General features: G+C 42.8%; 1 protein-coding gene across 6 annotated transcripts in view; it reads right to left on the bottom strand.

Moving 5' to 3' along the window:
• LOC112062645 (alpha-1,6-mannosylglycoprotein 6-beta-N-acetylglucosaminyltransferase A) overlaps positions 1–21219 on the bottom strand; it is a 280334-nt gene that overhangs the window by 10619 nt on the left and 248496 nt on the right. For all 6 annotated transcript variants that reach the window (XM_055087513.1, XM_055087511.1, XM_028501646.2 and 3 more), the window contains 2 exons: positions 10905–10981; positions 9793–9882 (listed from right to left, as the gene is read on the bottom strand). In XM_055087513.1, coding sequence (XP_054943488.1) covers positions 9793–9882; positions 10905–10981 — 167 coding nt within the window. The remainder of the gene's footprint in view (positions 1–9792; positions 9883–10904; positions 10982–21219) is intronic.

Below are 21219 nucleotides of genomic sequence, written 5' to 3'. Positions count from 1 at the left end.
GGGCGCGAACCCGCGTCCCCTGCATCGGCAGGCGGACTCTCAACTACTGCGCCACCAGGGAAGCCCCAAAGGATGATTTTTCTTCTTGGTATGTTGCATGCAGTATTTGTCATATACTCACAGTTAAAAATTAAATAAAACACTCTTTCCCTGAAATTCATTATCATTGGGCATCTTGTATTTTACCTGGTAACCCCATTCGTCAGCACTTCTGCATGTGCTCTCGCTACCTGAAACACTCTTCCTTCCAGAGTTCCCATGCCTGCCTGCCTCCCTCCCTCCCTCCCTGCCGCACTATGCTCCAACTTCTCCTCTGAAAAGCCTTCCCGGGCCTGCTTCCCTGGCCACTCTACCTCCTTACTCTGTTTTTCCTCGGCACACCTACCACATGTGGAAATTATCTGACCCACGGGTTGACTACTAATTGCTGTCCCATCCGAATGTAAGCTCCTTGAGGACAGAAACTTCAGCTGGCCTGTTTCCTCAGCCCGGAGTGGAGGCCCTGGCACACAGCAGGTCCTCAATCGTTACTTGTTACACAGTAAACAAAAAAAATCAAAGACACGACTTGAGTACTTAAGATATTCACGATAAGGATACTCTTTTCCATTTAAGTGACACTTATCTATTTTCACCGTTTCATTAGAACCTTTCAAAATACCCTGAGGGAAGCAGGGCAGGCTTTACCTTGACTTCAGTGGGGGAGAAACCAGTCTGAAAACTCAAGGGAATGTTCCAGGCCACACAGGTAGGAGCTGGATCCAGATAGGCAATCAGGCCCATGTATTTTCTTTTCTTTTTTCCATGTAAGGCATTTTATTTTAAATATAGCAGTTTGTACGTGTCAACCCCAAACTCCCAACCTATCCATATATTTTCTATAATATGTAATGCTGCCCCATACCACGGGAGGGGTGGCAGGAATATCACTGAGAGTATGGAACTGATCATGTGCAAGAGAGACCTGAGGGCTGGGGAGATCCGAGACAGGGCTACTCAGGATGTTAGGGAAGGGGCAGGACTTCAAGGGAAATTGCTGCACGTTTTCAACATACCACAAGCCAGTGGGGCTCTAATGACAGGATGTCAGAGTTTCAAAAACCCATCCCAAATCTCTGTGGGATGAGACCTGTCAATTTCCTTTACACAGGAGAGGCAGCAAACGAATTCCTCCATCGTGAATCACACAGACAATACAGAGAGATGCTTCTTCCATTGCACAGTGGAAGAACCGGCCTCACTGGGCCTGCATCCACACTGAGGACACAAGAGCCACAGTCACCCCATTTATAAAGGTAGTCACATTCCAGTGACCAAGGACAGAGTCCCTCTTTTGTGGTAACGTGCAATTTTGCCAGAAGCATAGATCCAGGCAAATAATGCAGAGTGACAATAAGAATAAAAGCTGGGCGAGAAAACTGTGCCTTCCAATATAACTGGCTCGTTCCATTCTAATAGTCTAACCTGATCCCCTGCATTCCCTTATAGATAAAATATTAGAGAGCATTATATTAAAATTGTTAATAAGTGCTCAACATGCCCTTGCTTCACGTCTCAAACTTAATGTTCCTGGCAGATTTTAATGTTACAAATTTTACAGTTACGTTTTCTTCAAGATTAGAAAGGTGATAGCTGGGGAAGTCACCCACTTAGAACAAAGAGACAAAAAAGCTATTGACTATTTTAAAAAATGCTTTAAATAGAGTTATTCATTCAACAAATATGTGTGCCAGGCACTATTATTCCTGTGAACAAAACAGACAAAAAAATCTCTCTGGAGATGACTTTCCACGTACTCACTCTTAACGTTGGATACTGATGGTCACCCCAGGACCTTTGCACTGAATTGTTCCCCCTGCCTGTTAAATACTTGTGCCAGACATCTGCACCTCTTACTCTCTCACCTCTAATTTGGTGCTCACATGTCCTCCTCTCATCTGCTCAGTAGGGCATATTCTGAACACGCTGTCTAAAGCTGACACCATCACTCCTCATGAGCATTCATGAGGCCCCTCTCAGTTTCATTTTTCTCCATAGCTCTATTGTAATTCAAAAGATATGTATTTTACTTTTTGTTGCCTGTCTCCTCCTACAAAACATAACTTTAAGAAATGTTTGTCTTTTTGTTCACTGTCATATCCCCAGCACTCAGAAAAAACCAATAGCAATGAATTCCTCTGGTACCCAGATGATGGTCTCTAAGTGTCATTTCCCACTAAAGAGAAACCAAGGGTACTTAGAGAAAAGGCTGATTCTAGGTCTAGGGCAGAAATTATATAAGATGAACCTGGAAGCTCTTGTCATACCAGACGAGATCAAAACTATTAAAAACTCCTAGGTTATGTCAAAAGGGCTCAGAAGACAATGTGAATTGGCCCCCACTGGTCAAAGAAGGTATAATATGAGAACTAGTAAGAAAATAATTGGAATGGATCAAACATATCAAATATGTTTCAATCAGTGAGTTCATAATGATGGTAAAAACCAACAAGCATACAAACAAGCAAGCAAACAAACTACTAGTCAGCAGTGGAAGATGCTAGGCAATCAGTAGAGAACTCAAGATTTCTCTTAGGAACTGTTCCGCAGGGTAACCAAATATCACATGAGGACTCATTTCTCTACGCAGGGTATTCCTGATATATTAAAAAGGAATCCCTGATGAATCCAGGCAGTGATTATCAATGGCTGCTAACACCCCCAAAAGAGAGAGAACCAGGCATTTATGTGCCTCTTAATAGACGTATTTAATACCACCCATGAAACAGTTTTGAAAGAAATATTAAGCCTGACTCATCAAACCTCAGCTCTACTATCAACTTACAGGAAGTACAAGGGGCAGGGAACCAGGTTATACAACAACACGGGTATATGATCGTCAAAATTCAGAGGACAACAAACTCTTCTAAGGCAGATAAAGTTTCTTCAGCGAAAAATCACAAGAGGAAAAAAATAAGAGATGAAAGGAAACCTAAATTAAAGAGACTTAAGAGACACCAACAACGGTAATTTATGGTCCTTGCTTGAAACTCTGTTCAAATAAATAAACTTTAATTTACAAGAAATGTGGATACTAACCTGATATTTGATGATGTTAAGGAATTCCATAATTTTTAAAATATGGAATAGTATTAGGAATTATATGTTTTAAAAGAGCCTCTTTTAAAGGTACGCAGTGAAACATTCACAGATGATGAGATCTTTGGGATTTGCTTCAAAATAATGAACTGGGAGAGGTGTCAATGAATGAGATTGGCCACGAATTGACAATTATTGAATGTGAGTCATGGGCACATGGGGGTTCCTTACACCCATCTCTTTTACATATCTTGAAATTTTCCATATTAAAAACAGTTTAAAACATAAAACTTTACAAATATTTTATTGGTATATAATAGAAATAAATGATCAGAGACAATATTTAAAAGTTTGTAAAAAACAAATTGGAGATGACTGCATCAAAGCCCCAGTCTGCCACATGTATTCCAAGCAGCAAAGAGGTGTTGGTTTGGGGTTTGGCAATTCCTGCCATTTACCCTTAAATTTTTGTTTAAGGTAGAGGTCAGAGTAAGAATCTCAATCTAAATGTTGTAGTATGTGAAAAAAAAAAAGAAATAGAAAGATATAAAACTAAATGTTGTAGTATATGAAACTACGGACAAAGAGGAGGTGTCACTAAGAGGATGAACTTGGGAGAAGGAAGAGGTTGGGGGAAATTGAGAGATCAATCAGGCTGATGACAAATGCTGTTCTGTAAACTTGGGATTGTTTAAAAAAAATCCTTTTTCTGCATATGTCTTAGAATTCAGGTAATAAGAGCCACAACAACACATAGATGAAAAAGATAAAAGTAAAGGCTGAATTCAAGAAGTGCAAAGAACACGATCATAAATCTCTGTCACCTCCGGTACCGCCAAAAAAATATTATCTCACAGAAAGAGAATTTCCTATGTCAAGGGCTAGACATTTGAAAGGTGTGGGGGGGTATTCTCAGGCAACAGTCTAGTGGCATTTTTAAAGTACTCCTTGACCCGTCCCAAATGTTAGTTATATTTTCTCATTCGGATTTCTTCCTGCAACCTAAACAGTCAATTCTTTACTGTTGCCCACTTTGACACATTAGTTTGTGCGACACCATTTCCAAGGTATCTTTAGCAGCCAACACAGCCCATAAATCCAAATCACTGTACTGGTTATTAGGATTTCATTTCATGCTCACAGTCACAAACATTTAAGCTTTCAACCTTTGCTGCTGGACATTAATCTTGGCATTAATCAAGGGATTAAGTACGCTGAATTTAAACTCAAGGTTAATAGCACGCTCAGCCGATATTAGTTTTACTTATTGCCAAGGGCGAACAGAAAGAGGAAGAGACCTTTATGCCTGTTGTTTCTGAAATATAAGAAACAGATTCATGAGTAAGGCATGAAATTGCTTCTTTTGTTCCTTTATGAGGGAGTCACACACACAGGCAGGCGCGCACACACACACACATACACACTCACTCAACCAGTCCAAATTGGCATTAGAAGCAACACCTTGTATACATCCTAAGATCTAGCAATCAATCACTGAGCAATTTGATTATTTCAGAGCAAACTATACTTCCAGTGGCAACACAAGTGCTTAAAAAAAACAGTACAAACAAATTAAGAAGTCTGGCAGGGTATGATGGTTGCTAGTTGCTAGAATAATTGTGTAAATAGCAAAAATGTGTGGGAGTCAAATATATCAGCACCATCTATCAACATAATATCAACAGGGGTAAAGAAATTTATTCTCAATTTTGTAAAAGCTGATAGCAGTAAAAGGCTCTGCAGAGGGCTAAGTTAATAATACCTGAAACAATGACATTTAGAGTAATTACTTTATAGGGTCTTGTGCCTATAATGGGAGTAGTTAGTTACATGGCTCACAAAAACAGACACAGAAAATGCACTGCTCGATGATCTGGAAATGCAAGGCTGCTTAACGCATCATTCTTTCAACCCTCACCACTTGCGATGGCTAAGTACCTGGTTTCCATGAGTTATATGTTCAGGAGGATTGGCGCCGTTTCTTTTTTTTTGGGGGGGGGGGATAAAGTATTAAAATTATGAGTATTCAAAACTAGCAATGAAGACTGATTAATGGAAACCAGCTAACTTAGAGCCATATTTCAAACACAGGTGGATTTGAGCATAGAACTGAATGCAAAGGCAATGGTGACAAACGACTTCCCTTGAGTTCAGCTTTCGTTTGACATGAAAGGGCAACTGGAATGGTCGATGCAGAAGCACTAAGCAACTTAACCTCTCGGAGCCTCTAGGACGCGGCTCTCTACTACTCAGAGCTGGGGAGAGGTTGAAATGACGCTGTGTATTTGAGGTGCCAGGCACACAGTGCAGCTCAGCCATGTTTCATTCTTATTGTCTGCCACTCAACAAGGGCAATGATGAGACTTTTAGCATCACACCCAGTCCCTAATACAGCATCAGACATATGACAAGCATCCGTGGGGATAATGGAAGGGGAAACACTGATGGCTTTACCTCCTGGGGTTTCCCATAAAAGGCTGGGAGACTACAAGTTGGTGAAGGTAAAAGCAGAAGTTTATACTCCCATAATTCAGCAGAGTTGGCACACTGAGACAACTGGAGGAAAGAAAAATGCAGGAAGAGCACTATCTCCTAAGATTGGTCTGAATCTAAATGCCTCAGTTCAACCGGTGACTGACTATACAGGAGACATTTTACTTCATGTCCTCTTTTATATCTGTCAAAGCTCTGCAGTTAAACATAGATGGAAACAAGAACTGGCTCTTCAGTGAGGATTAAGAAAAGAAAGTCACCAGTACATCCACTGATCAAGTAAACAAATCAAATGAAGATGTCTCTCTCAATCATTTTTACCAATTGCAAGAGTAACCTGGCATACGATACAGGTTAAATGAAGTAACAAAAGATGGAAAGTTTCAAGAAAGCAAGAGAAAAAAAAAAACTAGACAAAATACGTCACCACAAAGCCATAGATGTTGTCCAGGATTTACAGAATACTAGAACACAATTAACTGGCTTTAGGAAACATCTCTAATAATTTCACGTAGGCAACGGCAGAGGGGCACTGCTGTTCCATGCATCCGAATCACGATTTAACTGTGAACAAGTTGCACATCCTGAGAAAGGAAGTCAAGGGGAACAACTGAATTTCTATGTTACCAGAAGCCTAGGGATCTAAAATTAAATGAGATTGGTGAATGAGAACCTGAAATTGATTCCAATTCTAAGACAGAATCAAGGTCCCACATAAAATGTCACAGGCTAAGTGACACCCCACAACTGTACTCAAATAATGGCAATATCAAAAACCTATCATGTATAGACACAGAAAACAAAAGGGGAAAGGTGAGGGGGAGGAATAAATAAGGAATTTGGGATTAACATATTCATACTACTATATATGAAACAGATAATCAACAAGGACCTACTGTATAGCACAGGGAACTATACTGAATATTTTGTAATAACCTACATGGGAAAAGAATCTGGAAAAGAATATATAACTATACACAACTGAATCATTTCGCTGTACACCTGAAACTAACACAACATTGTAAATCAACTTTACTTCAATCAAAATAAATAACCACTCCCCCCAGAGAAGTAAAAAAACAAACAAACTAAAAAACCTATCATAAAAGTGTCAGTTCTACAAATCGAGTTCATTTATTTGCCAGGTTCTACTCTAAGCATGCTCCCATAGAGGTTCAGGAATTCTCATGGTAGTATCCTTTAAAAGCAAAATTAAAACATATGATAAAGGAAGAACCTGAGGCACAAAGAGGGCAACTTTTCCAAGAGCATAGTGTTTAGAAAGCATTAGAAACAGAAGCTGAAGTCAGCTATGAGGCTCTAAGGCCTCATTAAATTGGCCATGTTGGTTAAATTTTCCTCTCTTATAGGATCCCTATTAAGATGCTTTGATAAAATGGAAAATTTTTTTTAAAGGCCAGAGTTTCAAGGTAATTTTCAGATTAAAACTTTGAAAAAGAAGTTCCTAGTTCTTTCCCAGGACCCCTTCCTGGCTTAATTACCTGTATCCATGCTTCCTCTTCCATTAGACTTGAAAGATAATGAATGCATAGCATGGTGCCAAGCAAATGAGTCCTCAGTAATTGTTGACAATCGATGAATACAACAGATGTTCAGTAAGTGCTCACTGAACTGAGTTCAGTGGAGCAAAAAGAAAAGTCTGATCATTTGCATAAGAAGAGCGTAGAATAGGCAAATGAAGCACCCTTCCACATCCGGAAAGGAGAAAAAATAGTTAAAGGTTCTGCAATGAAACACCCAGGCTCCAATATTAAGTCTACATGATCCATCACATCTTTATGCAGCCCCATCTATCTCACACTCCTCTCAGTTTACCTGCACCAGAAACTCCCTTTTCTCTCATCTTAACTAGGTCCTTCCTTCCCTGTCAGTAGGGGTAGGGTGGCAGTTTCAAAGGAAGGGGACCAGGTCCTATATAATTACAGCCCTCTCCACCTGGACCATTCTCCCACACCTCCCCAGCTCTGGCTTGGGAGATGAAGACCCAGGCTAGAGTGAGCACGTCAAATCCTCTTCCTCTCCCTTTACCTCGGCAGTCCTACCCCCACCCCTTCCCACCATATGCTGGAAGGCATGAAACTAGCTCAGCTTGTCCATCAGGGAGCCCGGTAAGACTCTGGCTAAATTCTATGAAATGGAAATGGGAAGAAAACTTTTGAAAATTGAACTAAATGAGGAACTTTTTCCTCAGGGCAGGAAAGGTGCCTCTAACTGACTTCTCAGGAGAGTGAAGATTCACCCGTAGCCCCAGGCCGTACTCCTCTGGAGGAGAAAATGAGGCCGGCCCCAGGCCACCCAAGCTCCAAACACACTCAAATACAAGCTACAAAGTCAACTGCCCAGCAGCCTCCTAATGAGGAACATCACACACCCAAATCTCAGTGCTTTTCATTTCCAAGAGGCATTTTAACTGTCATTAACTCTGACGGTTCCCATGATGGCCCTGTGGTGGCCATGGAGCAACCTTGGCAAAAAAAGTCTGACTGGATCTTACAGAAGAAAGAGAAGTAAGAGTGCAGAAGAGGGACAAACCCCACAGATTGCAGGGCCACATGCCCTATAGCAATACTGGCTTGGCCTCCATCCCAAAAACTGTCCCTGTCACCTTATACCAGAGAGAAGAGGTACCTGAATCCCGCAAGGGAAACTATGGCAAAAACATTTCATTTAGTTTCAAAATGGAGGCATTCTCCTTTCTGCATGGCATCACCAGGGAGCTGTTATTAAACTACTGGTTAAACAGCAAGAGTACCAAAACCAGGGGGCCCGAATCAAAAAAAAAAGGCAGTCAAGAGCCTGCCAAGTGCACATCCTCAGAAATTAGCCAGCGTCCATTTCACAAGCCCCTAGGGCTGCTGCCCCTGCCCATAATGGGGGTGGGGAGGTGGGGAGCCCGTGAGTTTTCTTTCCCTACTCAGTTCTCTCCCAGTACTTGGCGCTGGATAAAGTCTTAACCCCACCCTATCCCCTCAACCTTTCTAAAGGTGAAATGGAGATTGCTAAAGCATGAAATAAATTCCATGTGGTCTGTAAAACACCCTGTAGCCCTTAAAAAAAAAAAAGGGAAAAAAGCTGCTATTTAAATTCAAGGGTACAAATGAAGTTCAGATAAAAAGGGGAAAAAAAGGTAAAAGTAAATAATTCAGCCCGTAAGTAAATACCTAACTCAGCCAATAAGCATATGAAAATATGCTCAACATCACTAATCATTAAGGAAATGCAAACCACAACCAGAGTGAGATACCCCCTCAAACCCATTCAGATGGCCACTAAAAAAAAAAACAAACCCAGAAAATAACAAGTGCTGGCGAGGATGTGGAGAAGTTAGAACCCTTGTGCACTGCTGGTGGGAATGTAAAATGGTGCAGCCTCTGTGGAAAACAGTTTGGTGGTTCCTCAAAAAATTAAAAATGTAATTACCATATAATCCAGCAACTCTGCTTCTGGATCTATACCCAAAAGAATTGAAAGCAGAGTCTCAAAGAATTATGTGTACACTACGTTCATAACAGCATTATTCACAAGAGCTGAAAGGTGGAAGCAATCCAAGGGTCCATTTGACAGATGAATGGGTAACAAAATGTGGTCTATACACACAATGGAACATATTATTAAGCCTTACAAAGGAAGGACATACACATGTACAACATGGATGAACCCTGAGTACACTATGCAAAGTGAAATCAGTCCATCACAAAAAGACAAATACTGTACACTGCACTTATACGAGTACTTGGAGTAGTCAGAGTCAGAGGCAGAAAGTAGAAGGGTGTCTGCCGGGGCTGGGAGAAGGGAGGGAACGTGGAGTTACTGTTTAACGGGAACAGAGTCTCAGGTTGGCAAGATGAAGCATTCTGGAGATGGATGGATGGTGGTGATGGTCGCAGTGTGAATGGACTTAATGCCACTGAACTTTACACTTCATGGTTAAGAAGTTTTACTACATTTTTTTGTTAGGTGTATTTTACTACTTTTTTTTTTAAATTGGGAAAAAATTAAATAGTGAACTCAGACTATTCCTCCCTCAAGGGAAAAAAAAAAAAAAGTCAAGCTACTTGGGGACAGAGGAGAGTAATGCAGAAGGAAATCATAGGCCCTTCATGTGAAAACAATACCCGTTTTTCGGCCTTTCAAATTCCAGGCTTAGCTACAGAACAGACCATCCGCCCCCAGCCCACAAAGCCACAAGAAGCTCCTCACCTCACTGAGGTAAATAAAAAAAGAGCAGGTGGACCCGTCCACTCCGTATTCTGCGTAGCAGGGATCCGAGCGCCACATATCTTTCATCCACTGAAACAACCAGAGAAGGTGAGAACACTAATGAGCAGCCTGATCTCTGCAGCCAGGCACACTGGCCAACAGAGAAGGCGAGGGCACAGAGAGGGAGGGGCATGGCTCAAGCTGTGGCCTGAAGCTCAGGATCCCTGAGCTGAGGTCAGGAGACAGATGCTCAGCTCTTGGACGATCGCGGCTTGAGCTGGGCCTTAGCAGAGGCCTTTGGAGTGGACAGAGGCCATGAGACACACCCTGCAGTGCAGCCCGGGAGAAGCAACGGCAAGGAGCGTTTCATCAAGAGCAAGTGCCTAATGAACCCCGGCATCAGAGTCCCCTCCCCGGAGAACGACAGTTTCACAAGCCTCAGCACAGTGCCTGGAAGAGAGTGCACGGACGAGGGCAGGAGCTCAGCGTGTGGTGAGTCCCAAATGGAGGCTAGGTAAATGCTCTGTGGTTTGGTCTCACCATCCTACGTGACACTTGAATAGTAACTCTTCTCTGCAAACTACTGAGAAGGGGAGTGGTCTTCCCCAAGGGCTGGCCGTATAAATGGGATGGAAAAAAAAATGTTAAGAGTCAAAGTGGCCAAGAGTGTCTGGGTACTCGACTGCACATGCAAATGTGACATTTAAATCTCAATCTGGAGACCTCACAGCAGAGGCCTGGAGCAGAGGGAAGGTGGATACTAAATAATGGCAGCCCCTTGTCTTTGGCCCTTGAAGGATCACCTGCTGGAGAATGGGAAGGGGGTGGTAGTGACAGCTTCAAAGCCACCGCAGGTGCCTGCAATGGCCCAGCCCTTTCAGTCTGACCACTTAGTCACTGTTTACTAACCCCACAGAGCTGGCATAAGCAGGGAAGGGTTATCATGGCCACAGCCCCTAAATGGCAAGACTGAGGCGCCCCTTAAATGACTCCCTTGAAGGGCTCGCTTGTCCATCTGTATCGCTGGGGAGAAGAAGGGAGGGGAGGGGAAGCAAGGGGCTGTTCGTGCAGATTGAGGAGGACGGGGATGAATGGACATCCCTCTGCCTTACCTTGATTTTCCCCTCGCAGTGGGGGTAGCCATCCATAGGAGGCAGTATGCATTTTTCTTGAGCTCCATTAATGATATCTGAAAAGGAGGAAAAAGAACAAAGGATACTATCAAGTTTATTGCAAGTGAGGGTCAGAGAGAGAAAAGGAAAAGAGAAGTCTATCCTGGGAGCCCCTCCAGCTGACGACAGTTCTGACTGGTCTGCAGGGAGGACCTGACCCAACCAGAGCCCACCTCCAGGTTGGCCAGAGACCTGTGACATGCATGGCCCAGCCGCAAAGGGTGAGCCGGGCCAACCAGAGTGCTTGCCTGAAAATCTTCAACTGGGAAACTGAGAAACCATATGAGTGGGGGGCAGGAAATGAAGCCATGAGATTAGGAGGGTCACAGGGCCGGCGAGGCCAGGTTAGGCTATGAGGACAAACTGAGGCCATGGGCAGCTTCATGAACACGTGTGCTTATCACTTATGGAATCTAAAAAAGTGGTACAAATGAACTTATTTCCAAAACAGAAACAGACTCACAGACATAGAAGACAAACCTATGGCTACCAAAGGGGAAGTGGGGGGGGGGATCAATTAGGAGTCTGGGATTAATAGATACACAGTGCTATATATAAAACAGATAAACGATAAGGAAACCCTGTAATAACCTATAATGGAAAAGAATCTGAAAAAAATATATATGAATCGCTTTGCTGTACACCTGGAACTAACACAACACTGTAAATCAGCTATATTTCAATAAAACAAAACAGACGTGCGCTTGAGCTGAGGCAGCCCACAGGAGAGAGAAAGGCGAAGAGAACCATGTGCAGAGGAGCAGAAAGCCACAAGATGCATCTGCAAGGTGCAGCTTCTTACAGACCCGGTTCTTAAATTTCCACCAAGTTCTCCTTATTCTTCCAATATTTCCTCCCAATAAACTCCCTTTGTATTAGCAAGCTAGAGTAGATTCCTATTCCTTGTAACTACAGAGTCAAAACTAAAAAGAATTCCTCCCAGAAGCTTTAGTGATGGACAACAGACAAACCAGTAAACAACTGAACAGCAGTGTAAAAGGCCTTATGTTAGGGCGGGGCAAGGGAAGGACACCTGGCTTCTCTGGATCCAGTGACATCTCAGCTGAGATGTGAAGATGAAAGAGTGAGCCAGGTAGAGGGACAAGGTAGAGATGGTGTTCAGGGAAACATCCAAATGCAGGACCTGGTCTGACTGGAGTGAATTAGTACGAGGTACTGAGAGGCAGGGCCCAACCAGAAAGGCCTGAAGCACCAAAACAGACTCTGGTCTTTGTACTAGGGCCTGGGTGGCGGAGCACTGAAAAGTTTTAAGGAGAAGATAGTTACGATCAGTTTTTTGTTTAGGAACGATCATTTCCGCTGGAAAGGCCGACAACCCTAAACCTACATGCTTCTGTTTTTGGACCAACTATATTTTCTGGACATGCTTGGAAAATGTCCCAATTACTCACTGCTGACAGTTTCCTATACCAAGTACTAATCGGAAATTAGATCCCAAACTACAATATCAACCTAAGGATAACTGGAGTGTAAAATCAATATCCTCCTTATCATAGGTCGGAGGCAGTGTCAGTTAGTTGTTAACATGGAAGACACTTAGTTTGTTGGAGGCTTTGTTTCCCCATCTGTAAAATCGGAATAACTGCACCTCTATTTCATCCAGGTCTTATTAAATAAGTTAACGTTTGTAAAAAGCCTGCTCTGGCACTCCCATCACATGATACCACAGACCATGGCAGGTGCTTAAAAGTTGGCATTTGCTATATAATTCCACACAACTTTCACTCACTATACCCAGGAAAGCAATATTTCAAATGCACATGCTTCTGGAAATGCATTCTCTTTGTTTTTAAGATAAATGCAAGCTTGAATGGTGGCTCTCCCTAAAGCTCACCTTCTCTCTCATGTGTACGGGGACAGCCAGCTCCAGAATCCACTGACAGACAGGCTCCCTCACCAAAGAAGAGAAGTGCTCTCCAATGACTACTGCTCCTATCACTATTTTAAATTCCAATTTTGTTTACTACTTAAGCAAGTAAGATGCAACAGAGGTTCTGAGAAATTAAGCAGAGTCGAAAACAGCCGAGGGTTGGGATAATCAGACATCTGAGATACTCGGGGTAAATTACCCCCCTTTCTTTACACACAAGAGGTATTATTCTAGTTCCAGATGTTCAGAGCCAGAAGTTATTGAAATAAGGTGAGTTGGAGGTATGGCAGCGCGGGACGGAGAGAAATCGCCGAGTGTTAAAATAAACCAGCAGGTCCGTGAAGGCTGCAGGCAAAGCCTAGTTGCTGGCAGTGTGGGTCCCCTTCATTTAAGAGTTTCAAGAAATAAAAAAAATGTTATGCTAAGAGTCAGCAAACTTTTTCCGTAAAGGGCTGGACCATAAATATTTTAGGCTGAGCAGGCCACATGGTCTCTGTCTGGGATTTAGCAAGAAAGCAGCCACAGACAAGATGGGGAGGATGGCTGTGGCTGTGTTCCAATAAAACTTTATTTACAAAAACAGGCACAGACCCCCAGTGTTGGCCATGCTTAGAGACTCCCCAAATGAGGATCCTCGCTTCTGCAAAGACCTGCTGAACTGACTTTTTAAAGGACATCTGCAGGCACTCCCCTGTCCGGCGTGCCCTTTCTGTCACCCCTCCCGGTTTCCTCGACCCATTTAAAGCCCCTCCTCCTTTAAGACCTAGCTCGAGCGCCCCCACCTGAAGAGAGCCCCGATCCTTCTCCATCCCCATGCTGAGTCAGGGCTGAGTCAGGGCTGAGTGCTGCCCTCTGGCTCCTGGCCCTCCCACCACAGTGAGCAAACCTGTTCTCTTGTTCACATCTGTTCACCTCCCCTCCTAGGAGGTGGGAACGTTAGGGCTTTCTGCTCCATCACCAGGCACTCAGTGAACGCTGCTGGGCGGAATAAACATGCGCATGTTCTGCCTGCCTCCCCTCCATCCCCCGCCTGACCCTTGGGCTCAGGGAGAATGAGACTGAGCTGAGACCCCTGCTAGACCAGCATTTTTTACTCCTCTTCCAAGCAGCAGTGTGTCAGCTAATCCAACAGGGGCTCCTCTGCATTTCCACGATCTTATGAGGAACTTTCTCATTATTTTGTTACACAGTGATGGGTTTGAATAGACAGTGGCTTCCAAAAGTGTAGTTCGATGACTTGAGGCTCTGGGGTGGAAGGGATCTGTGAAAGGGAGACACAGGAAGTGCCGTGGGGCCGAGCTGCTCACAGAATCCAAGCCCCAGTAAGTAACCTGAGCAAGACCCTCCATCACCTCCCAGGCCCTGAGGAGTTTCAGCACACCCCACAGGACAGCTCCCTGTCTTGTTTCCATCACAGTGACAAAAGCTCAATGAATCATGTTTTCATTCCTTTGTGTCCACAGGAGACATTTCTTCTACATTTGCAAGAGCCTCCAACCTAAGGCTGGTTAAAAAAAAACACAAAAATTCAGGCCAAAAGAGGTTAACGTGACTGCTTTTCAGGGGACACTTAGCTTAATGAGGCCCCTCCCCACAAAAGGTGCCAGGATTCTGCCAAGATACATTACTAGAAGGCTCTCCCTGCTGTTCACCCCACCCTCTCACACAGGTCATCTTTTTTTTTTTAAACGGTGAAAGGGCAAAGGAAAAAAAAGATGTTAATGTAAGCAAAGAAGCTCAGCTCTTACTACTGTTTAGGATTCAGTTTCATCTCTTACCCTCATACACCAGCCCAAGTAGCATCTTACACTGAAAACTTCACCTCTGAACTGATTCTATGGTACCGTCAACCAGGTATTAGAAAAAAGGCAGGGGACCCTAGGTGCAAAAACTCTGTTGTTTTATCAGGGTAGTAGGAGGTCAAATATTAGGTTTAATCTAAGAGAACATTTTTCTTATTATCCAAAATGCTTACAACTCAGGAAGAGCACATGTACAGCAGGAGAAGTGACGAAAGATGCCATAAACACACTCAGAGCAGCGTGTTCCCATCAAGCGTGGAGCCACATTCTCCCCGATGGTCCTAACATGCAAACACAGATTGAGAGAGACACAACGGCATTTCAAATACATATCTGGAAGTGACAGAGACAAAGAGATATGGAAGCAGACACATAGATTTATTTTTTCCACATAGATGTTTTTAACTCATGCTTTCCTCTAGGCCCAAGGAAGGAAGGAAAGTGGGAGAGAATAGGGCAGAAGTAAATGGTAAAGACAGTCTCAAAGGGACTGTGAGAACCGAAAAGGGTCAAACAGGAAACAGAGGTGGACAATCGTGACCTCCCTTGATACAGTAACAGCCTTTCTAAAGTGTTGGCACACACATTATCACATTTTATACTCACCACATCCTCCTGAGCAAGGAAGACAATTACCTCATCTTATAGTTTGGAAAGGAGACGCTTCAAACTCCTCAGCGTCTACCTCCAAACTCAGCCCACAGCCGCTTGGAACATCTCTCAAAAGACTGCTGCTTGCCATGTGCTTCGACGTCAAAGCTGCAACCTTGAAAGACATGGTCCATACCCTGGAGGAGCTCCCCAGGGCTAGGGGGAGGGACCACATACAGCAGAGCGAGGCACATGTCAGCAGAGCCCCCTCCTCGAGTGTAGCCTCCTGGAAGGCAGGACACCCACCCTCGGGGCTGTGGCCCAGCACCCAACCTACTGCCTGGCACCCTGGCAACTCCACTGTATTTTTTTAGACAGATGAACAAATGTAACAAAGGGATGAAGAGCCCCAGTTCCAGAGAAGCAGAAGAAAGATCCACGGAAGAAAGGGGGTGGGCGGTCCTCACTGGGAATCTCTGAACCAGAAACTCAAGAGTTCCGGACCACACACTAAACAAGCCAAAGGAATCTGGGTTCCACACAAGGAAAAATGTCAGGAGGAGGAGCAGTGAAAGAAGACTCATTGCCAAGGCAGGGAGGGAGGAAGTGGCCTATCCCCCATGTGAATGACTGATATTCATACTTTATTAGTATTTAAAAAGAGAGGCTTGCAGTTTTGTGAGATATGATCGTAATGAGTCATATGTTAACTGTCCTGATGTATTTACAAATCAAACACAAGATCCATTGGGTACCATACAAGGATACCTTTAGTTTTAGCTGCCAAGTTCAATACATACACATGGAGATGCTGTCATGTTTTTAAAGTCATCAACTATCAACTATGCAACATCACAAAACACTCACCTACTACAAACTTATTTCAAGTTCATGATAACCTTTCCTGACTTTGCTGAACAAAAGAGCTCCAGAAATATGGTTATAAAAAGAGGCTCACAACAAACAAGGCTGGCAGCCAGGTGTCACCCTTAATCCGATTCTATAAATACTTGCGGGTGGCACCACCCGTAAGAAACGTGGCTACATGCTCCTGGGTGGTGATGATAAAGTGAGGACATGGAGGGGAGGGGAGGGGAGGGCAGTGGATGTGTGTGTGGGGTAGTGGGAACCAAGGGGGAGGCGGTGGAGAGGGGGAGAGGTGTTTTGTGAGCCCTACACACAAGATAGTTATTTTAGAATGAAAGTTGACCCTCCCAAGAGAGCCTCCTTTGGCAAGGCTCACTTTTCTGAGTATTAATTACAGCAAAGACAACGTGTCTGAATATTAATCATAGCAAAGACGACGTATCTGAATATTAATTATAGCAAAGATGACGTGTCTGAATATTAATTACAGCAAAAACGACGTGTCTGAATATTAATTATCGCAAAGATGACGTGTTTGAATATTAATTATAGCAAAGACGACGTATCTGAATATTAATTAGCAGAGACGACGTGTTTGAAATGGCACTTCTTTTTAAGAACTTGTAAAACACAGTGCCATTGATTTTTTTATCTAGAACTGAACAGGCATCAGATAGGTTAAGGGTGCCCGATTTCTTCACCATTGCTATTTTAACGGAAGATGAAAAAGGAAGTTTAAAAATCTCTCAGAACTCTCAAAAAACGTGACCATCTGTCTACCCCCGGAAGTTTTAGGAAACCGAGTTCGATCTCCTGGTCCAGTTCCTCTGCCAGCAGCTAAGATAACCATCTTCATGACGGAGGGCTCGATTCGGCCCAAAGGTACCCCAAGCATATTTCCTCTCAAAAGATAAAGGGTCTCCAGCAATTCTGTTTTGTGTGTAGGACAAGGTAGTGTTTCTCTCCGAACACCCGATAGGAACACGTGGCCCCAGTTATCAGATGGCCCCTGCAGGGTGCCCACGTGAGCACTGCACCAGCCGGAAGCTGACTTCATCTCCGTGCTCAGCCTGGAGACCATGCTCTTGCCAGCGCCTCCATCAGCCGGGCTCGCGTCAGGAGTTACCAGCAATAAATCGGCCAGAGATCAGCCATGGTGAAATACAATCTCCCATTACGAATGACCTCACCAGTCATTCTCAGTTGGCAAATATTCATTTAGGGCCACTTTTTACATTTGCATTATGAAAAAGTGATTACATTTCCATAACTGAATCATGTACACATATTCCAGACCCAGGGTCCACAGGAACAGGAAGGTCTCTGCCCACTGAAGGAGCCAGGGGAGTCTTGATGGATAATGGGCACGACACACTCACAGACCCCCAGGGATGGACACCGGGTACCTTGAAAAGAGTTGTTTGCATTTTGTTGGTTTGGTTTTGTTTTCCAATGTAAGAAGCTAGAAATGCAATCACTGTACCAAAGAATTTCAGAGCTGCAGAGGACTTCTGAAGCCATATTAGTAAGCTGTTGACTTTTCCTGATTCATAATAAGGCCTAGAGAGATGAACTGCCTTCTGCATTCAGTGGTTTAATAAAATTCACTAGTTACCTCTCACGCACAACACATTCTGCACATTCAACCCAGGCTTCTGTCTTCTGGGTCAAGACTGTTTCCACTACTCTGGCTCTTGGTATTAAAAGGCACATGACCACCATCATCGCCATATTCACATTCTACACCAGAAATCCAAAGAGTCAACCCTGAAGAATAAAATGATCAGTTTTTACTCGGCTCTGAATAAGCACTCCAAGGGCCTCAGGGACTTGCTAAAAACCTGGAGCTACAGTATTGCCCATAAGCAAACACTATAGGCATAATGGAAGTCAACAGGAAAATCATATTCAATGAACAGTTGTTCAATGGTGCACAGCTTTTCAAGGATGGTGTTAATGTGTAAAAAAAATGAAGTTGTGAGGACTGTGAAAACACATTGCCAAGTATAATCAATGTCAAAAATTTCAAACCACAGTAACAGCCAAATAATCCTAGATTATTTATGCTTTCTTCTGTTATACCCTGGGTCATTTGTTTGTTTATTTATTTTTGCAGAATTTCTACCTAATTAAGCTTTGAAGCTAACATTAATACTGTTTTACCTTTCATTGGTAAAACAGAATTAAAAAGAAGACCTAGGATTAAGATTCTCAGTACAATAAGGTATCACCTCACTCCGGTCAGAATAGCCATCATTAAAATGTCTACAAATAATAAGTTCTGAGGACAGTGTGGAGAGAAAGAAACCCTCCTACACTGTTTGTGGGAATGTAAATTGATACAGCCACTATGGAGAAGAGTATGGAGGTTCCTCAGAAAACTAAAAATAGAGCTACCATATGGTCCTACAATCCCACTTCTGGGCCTTTATCCAAAGAAAACTCTAATTCAAAAAGATACATGCACCCCAATGTTCACTGCAGCACTATTTACAACAGCCAAGACATGGAAGCAACCTAAATGTCCATCGACAGATGAAAGAATAAAGATGATGTGGTATATGTAGACAATGGACTATTCCTCAGCCATAAAAAAGAATGAAATAATGCCATGAATGGACCTAGAAATTATCATACTAAGTGAAGAAAGCCAGATAGAACAAGATAAATATCATATCGATATGATATCGCTTATATATGGAATTTTTTAAAAAAGGATACAAATGCATTTATTTATAAAACAGAAATAGACTCACAGACTTAGAAAACTTACGGTTACCAAAGAGGAAAACCGGGGTGGGGGGGGATGAATTAGGTGTTTGCTATTTATATATACACACTACTATATGTAAAATACACACACACACACACACACACACACACACACCCCCTCCATTCTGATAGGCCCCCAGGTACTGCTACTGATACAAGCATGTCACATCCCTTCGAATATTCAGGCAGAAAAGGATGGTAATCACACACCTAGGAACACATATGTGTATTGGGCAGAAAACAGCTGGGGTTAAACACCTGACAGTGACATGAAAAAAAAAGTTTATCATCATTAGCAATAAGGGAAACGTAAATGAAAACCACCATGATATATCACTTCATCCACTGAAATGGCTATAATCAGAAATTCAGGTCATAACAAGTGTTGGCAAGAACATAGAGAAATGAGAACCCTTAAGCACTGCTGGTAGGAATAGAAAATAATGCAGCTATTTTGGAAAACAGTCTAGCAGTTCCTTAACAAGTTAAACATAGAGTTACCCTTTGACCCAGCAATTCCACTCCTAGGTAGATACCCAAGACAAATGAAAACCTAGACCCACACAAAAGATCATGGCAGCATTATTCATGAGAGCCAAAAGTTGAACACTGGAAACAATCCAAATGTTCATCAGTGGATGAATGGATAGACAAAATATACATCCACACAATGGGGTATTATTCAGCCATACTGGGAATGAAGTACTGATTCATCCCACAACATGGATAAACCTTGAAGAAATTAAGCTAAGTGAAAGGAGCCAATTACAAAATACCACATATTATATGAAATGTCCAGAACAGGCAAATTCATACAGACAGAAAGTAGGTTAGTGGCTGCTTCGGACTGGGGGAAAGGGAGGTTGAAAGCGGGGTAATGATTGTTAATAGTAGGTACAGAATCTTTTTTGAGACCAGAGATGGAAAACAGATCTTTTATCCTATGTTTTTTTAATCCTGAGTGTCCTACTAAGAAAGGAAATCTACCCCCAGTGGGTAAGAGCAACCAATCAAACATCAATGTCTGAGCGGGTGTGGGAGGGGGAGAGGATCAATGTGGCTAAAGCAGCAGACTCAGAGCAGGGCAGGAGGAAACAGCTTGGAAAGGTTAGCTGACACCGCACCCTGGAGAGCTGCAAATTCCAGACAGAGAACACCATCACCCACTGCGGGAATATGAAGGTCACTGCATACACTCGGGGAGCTGGGTGCTATGACGCTGGGGAAGAAACAGAGTCTTTGAGGAGAGAAGCAATCTGCTGAAAAACGTGAAAGCCAAGGAAAAGGAGAGCGACAGCTACATTATGAGGATGAAAATTTGACCCTGTGGACTTCCAAAGATACTGATGCATCAAGTCTTTATAGCTGAATAGAGTTTATACCTAAAGTTGTAAATTGTCAAGGAGCAGAAAGCTGTCTTTCACCAGTAAGGAAGCCCATGTTATTTTTCTGACACGGGGTCTCTAAAGATAACTATGAATGTTTAACCCCTTCTTTGATTTACAGCAGCTTCTAATACCCTTTTTCATCCCTTTACATTTAATTAAGCTCTCACTGATGCCTACTTGGCAGGTAATAGGTAAATCCTTTTCAAATTTTCAAATGTATTTCCAAAATGGCACAGCATAAGCCTCTAAAGTTGCAAAATTATAAAAATCTGTCTTCTGACTGTAGTTAACACTGCTGTATGGTTTATCTCAAAGTTGCTAAAGGAGATCCTAAAACTTCTCATGACAAGAAAAAAAAATATTCTTTTCACCCCTGCCCCTTTTTTTATATCTATTTGAGATGATGGATGGATGTTAACTAAACTTACTGTGGCAATCATTTCACAATATATGTAAGTCAAGCCATTATGCTGTACACCTTAAATGGACATAGCACTGTATGTTGATTCTATCTCAATAAAACAAAGGAAAAACGTCTGTCTTGTCCGTGCTTCAAATACTAGATGAATCCTCTCATGAAATGCCATCTTCCCTCCTCGGCCACCATGCTACCTGCCTGCTCATTATGAAGCGACCCGCTCCTGGAATTGACACTGTAAAATGCTCCAAGAGAAAGCAGCCCTCCTGCCCTGGTATTTGAGTACCTGGCCACATTCCACCCCAGTAGTGGAAACAGGAGAAAAGGTGAGTACACATTATGCGCTGGATTTCTTTGCTTAAATTTATTGCTAAGTATTTTATTCTTTTTGATGTTATTGTAGGTAAAGTTATTAATTTATTTTTGGATTGTTAGTTACTAGTGTATAGAAATATAACTGATTTTTCACATTGATCATGTTTCCTGAAATGTTTCTGAATTCATTTATTAGTTCTAATTGTGTGTC

Source organism: Physeter macrocephalus, chromosome 2 (genome assembly GCF_002837175.3).
Source record: "Physeter macrocephalus isolate SW-GA chromosome 2, ASM283717v5, whole genome shotgun sequence".
NCBI classification, from domain to species: Eukaryota; Metazoa; Chordata; class Mammalia; order Artiodactyla; family Physeteridae; genus Physeter; species Physeter macrocephalus.
Note: the sequence above shows the minus strand (reverse complement) of the source record. Positions and strands in the feature narration are given on the sequence as shown.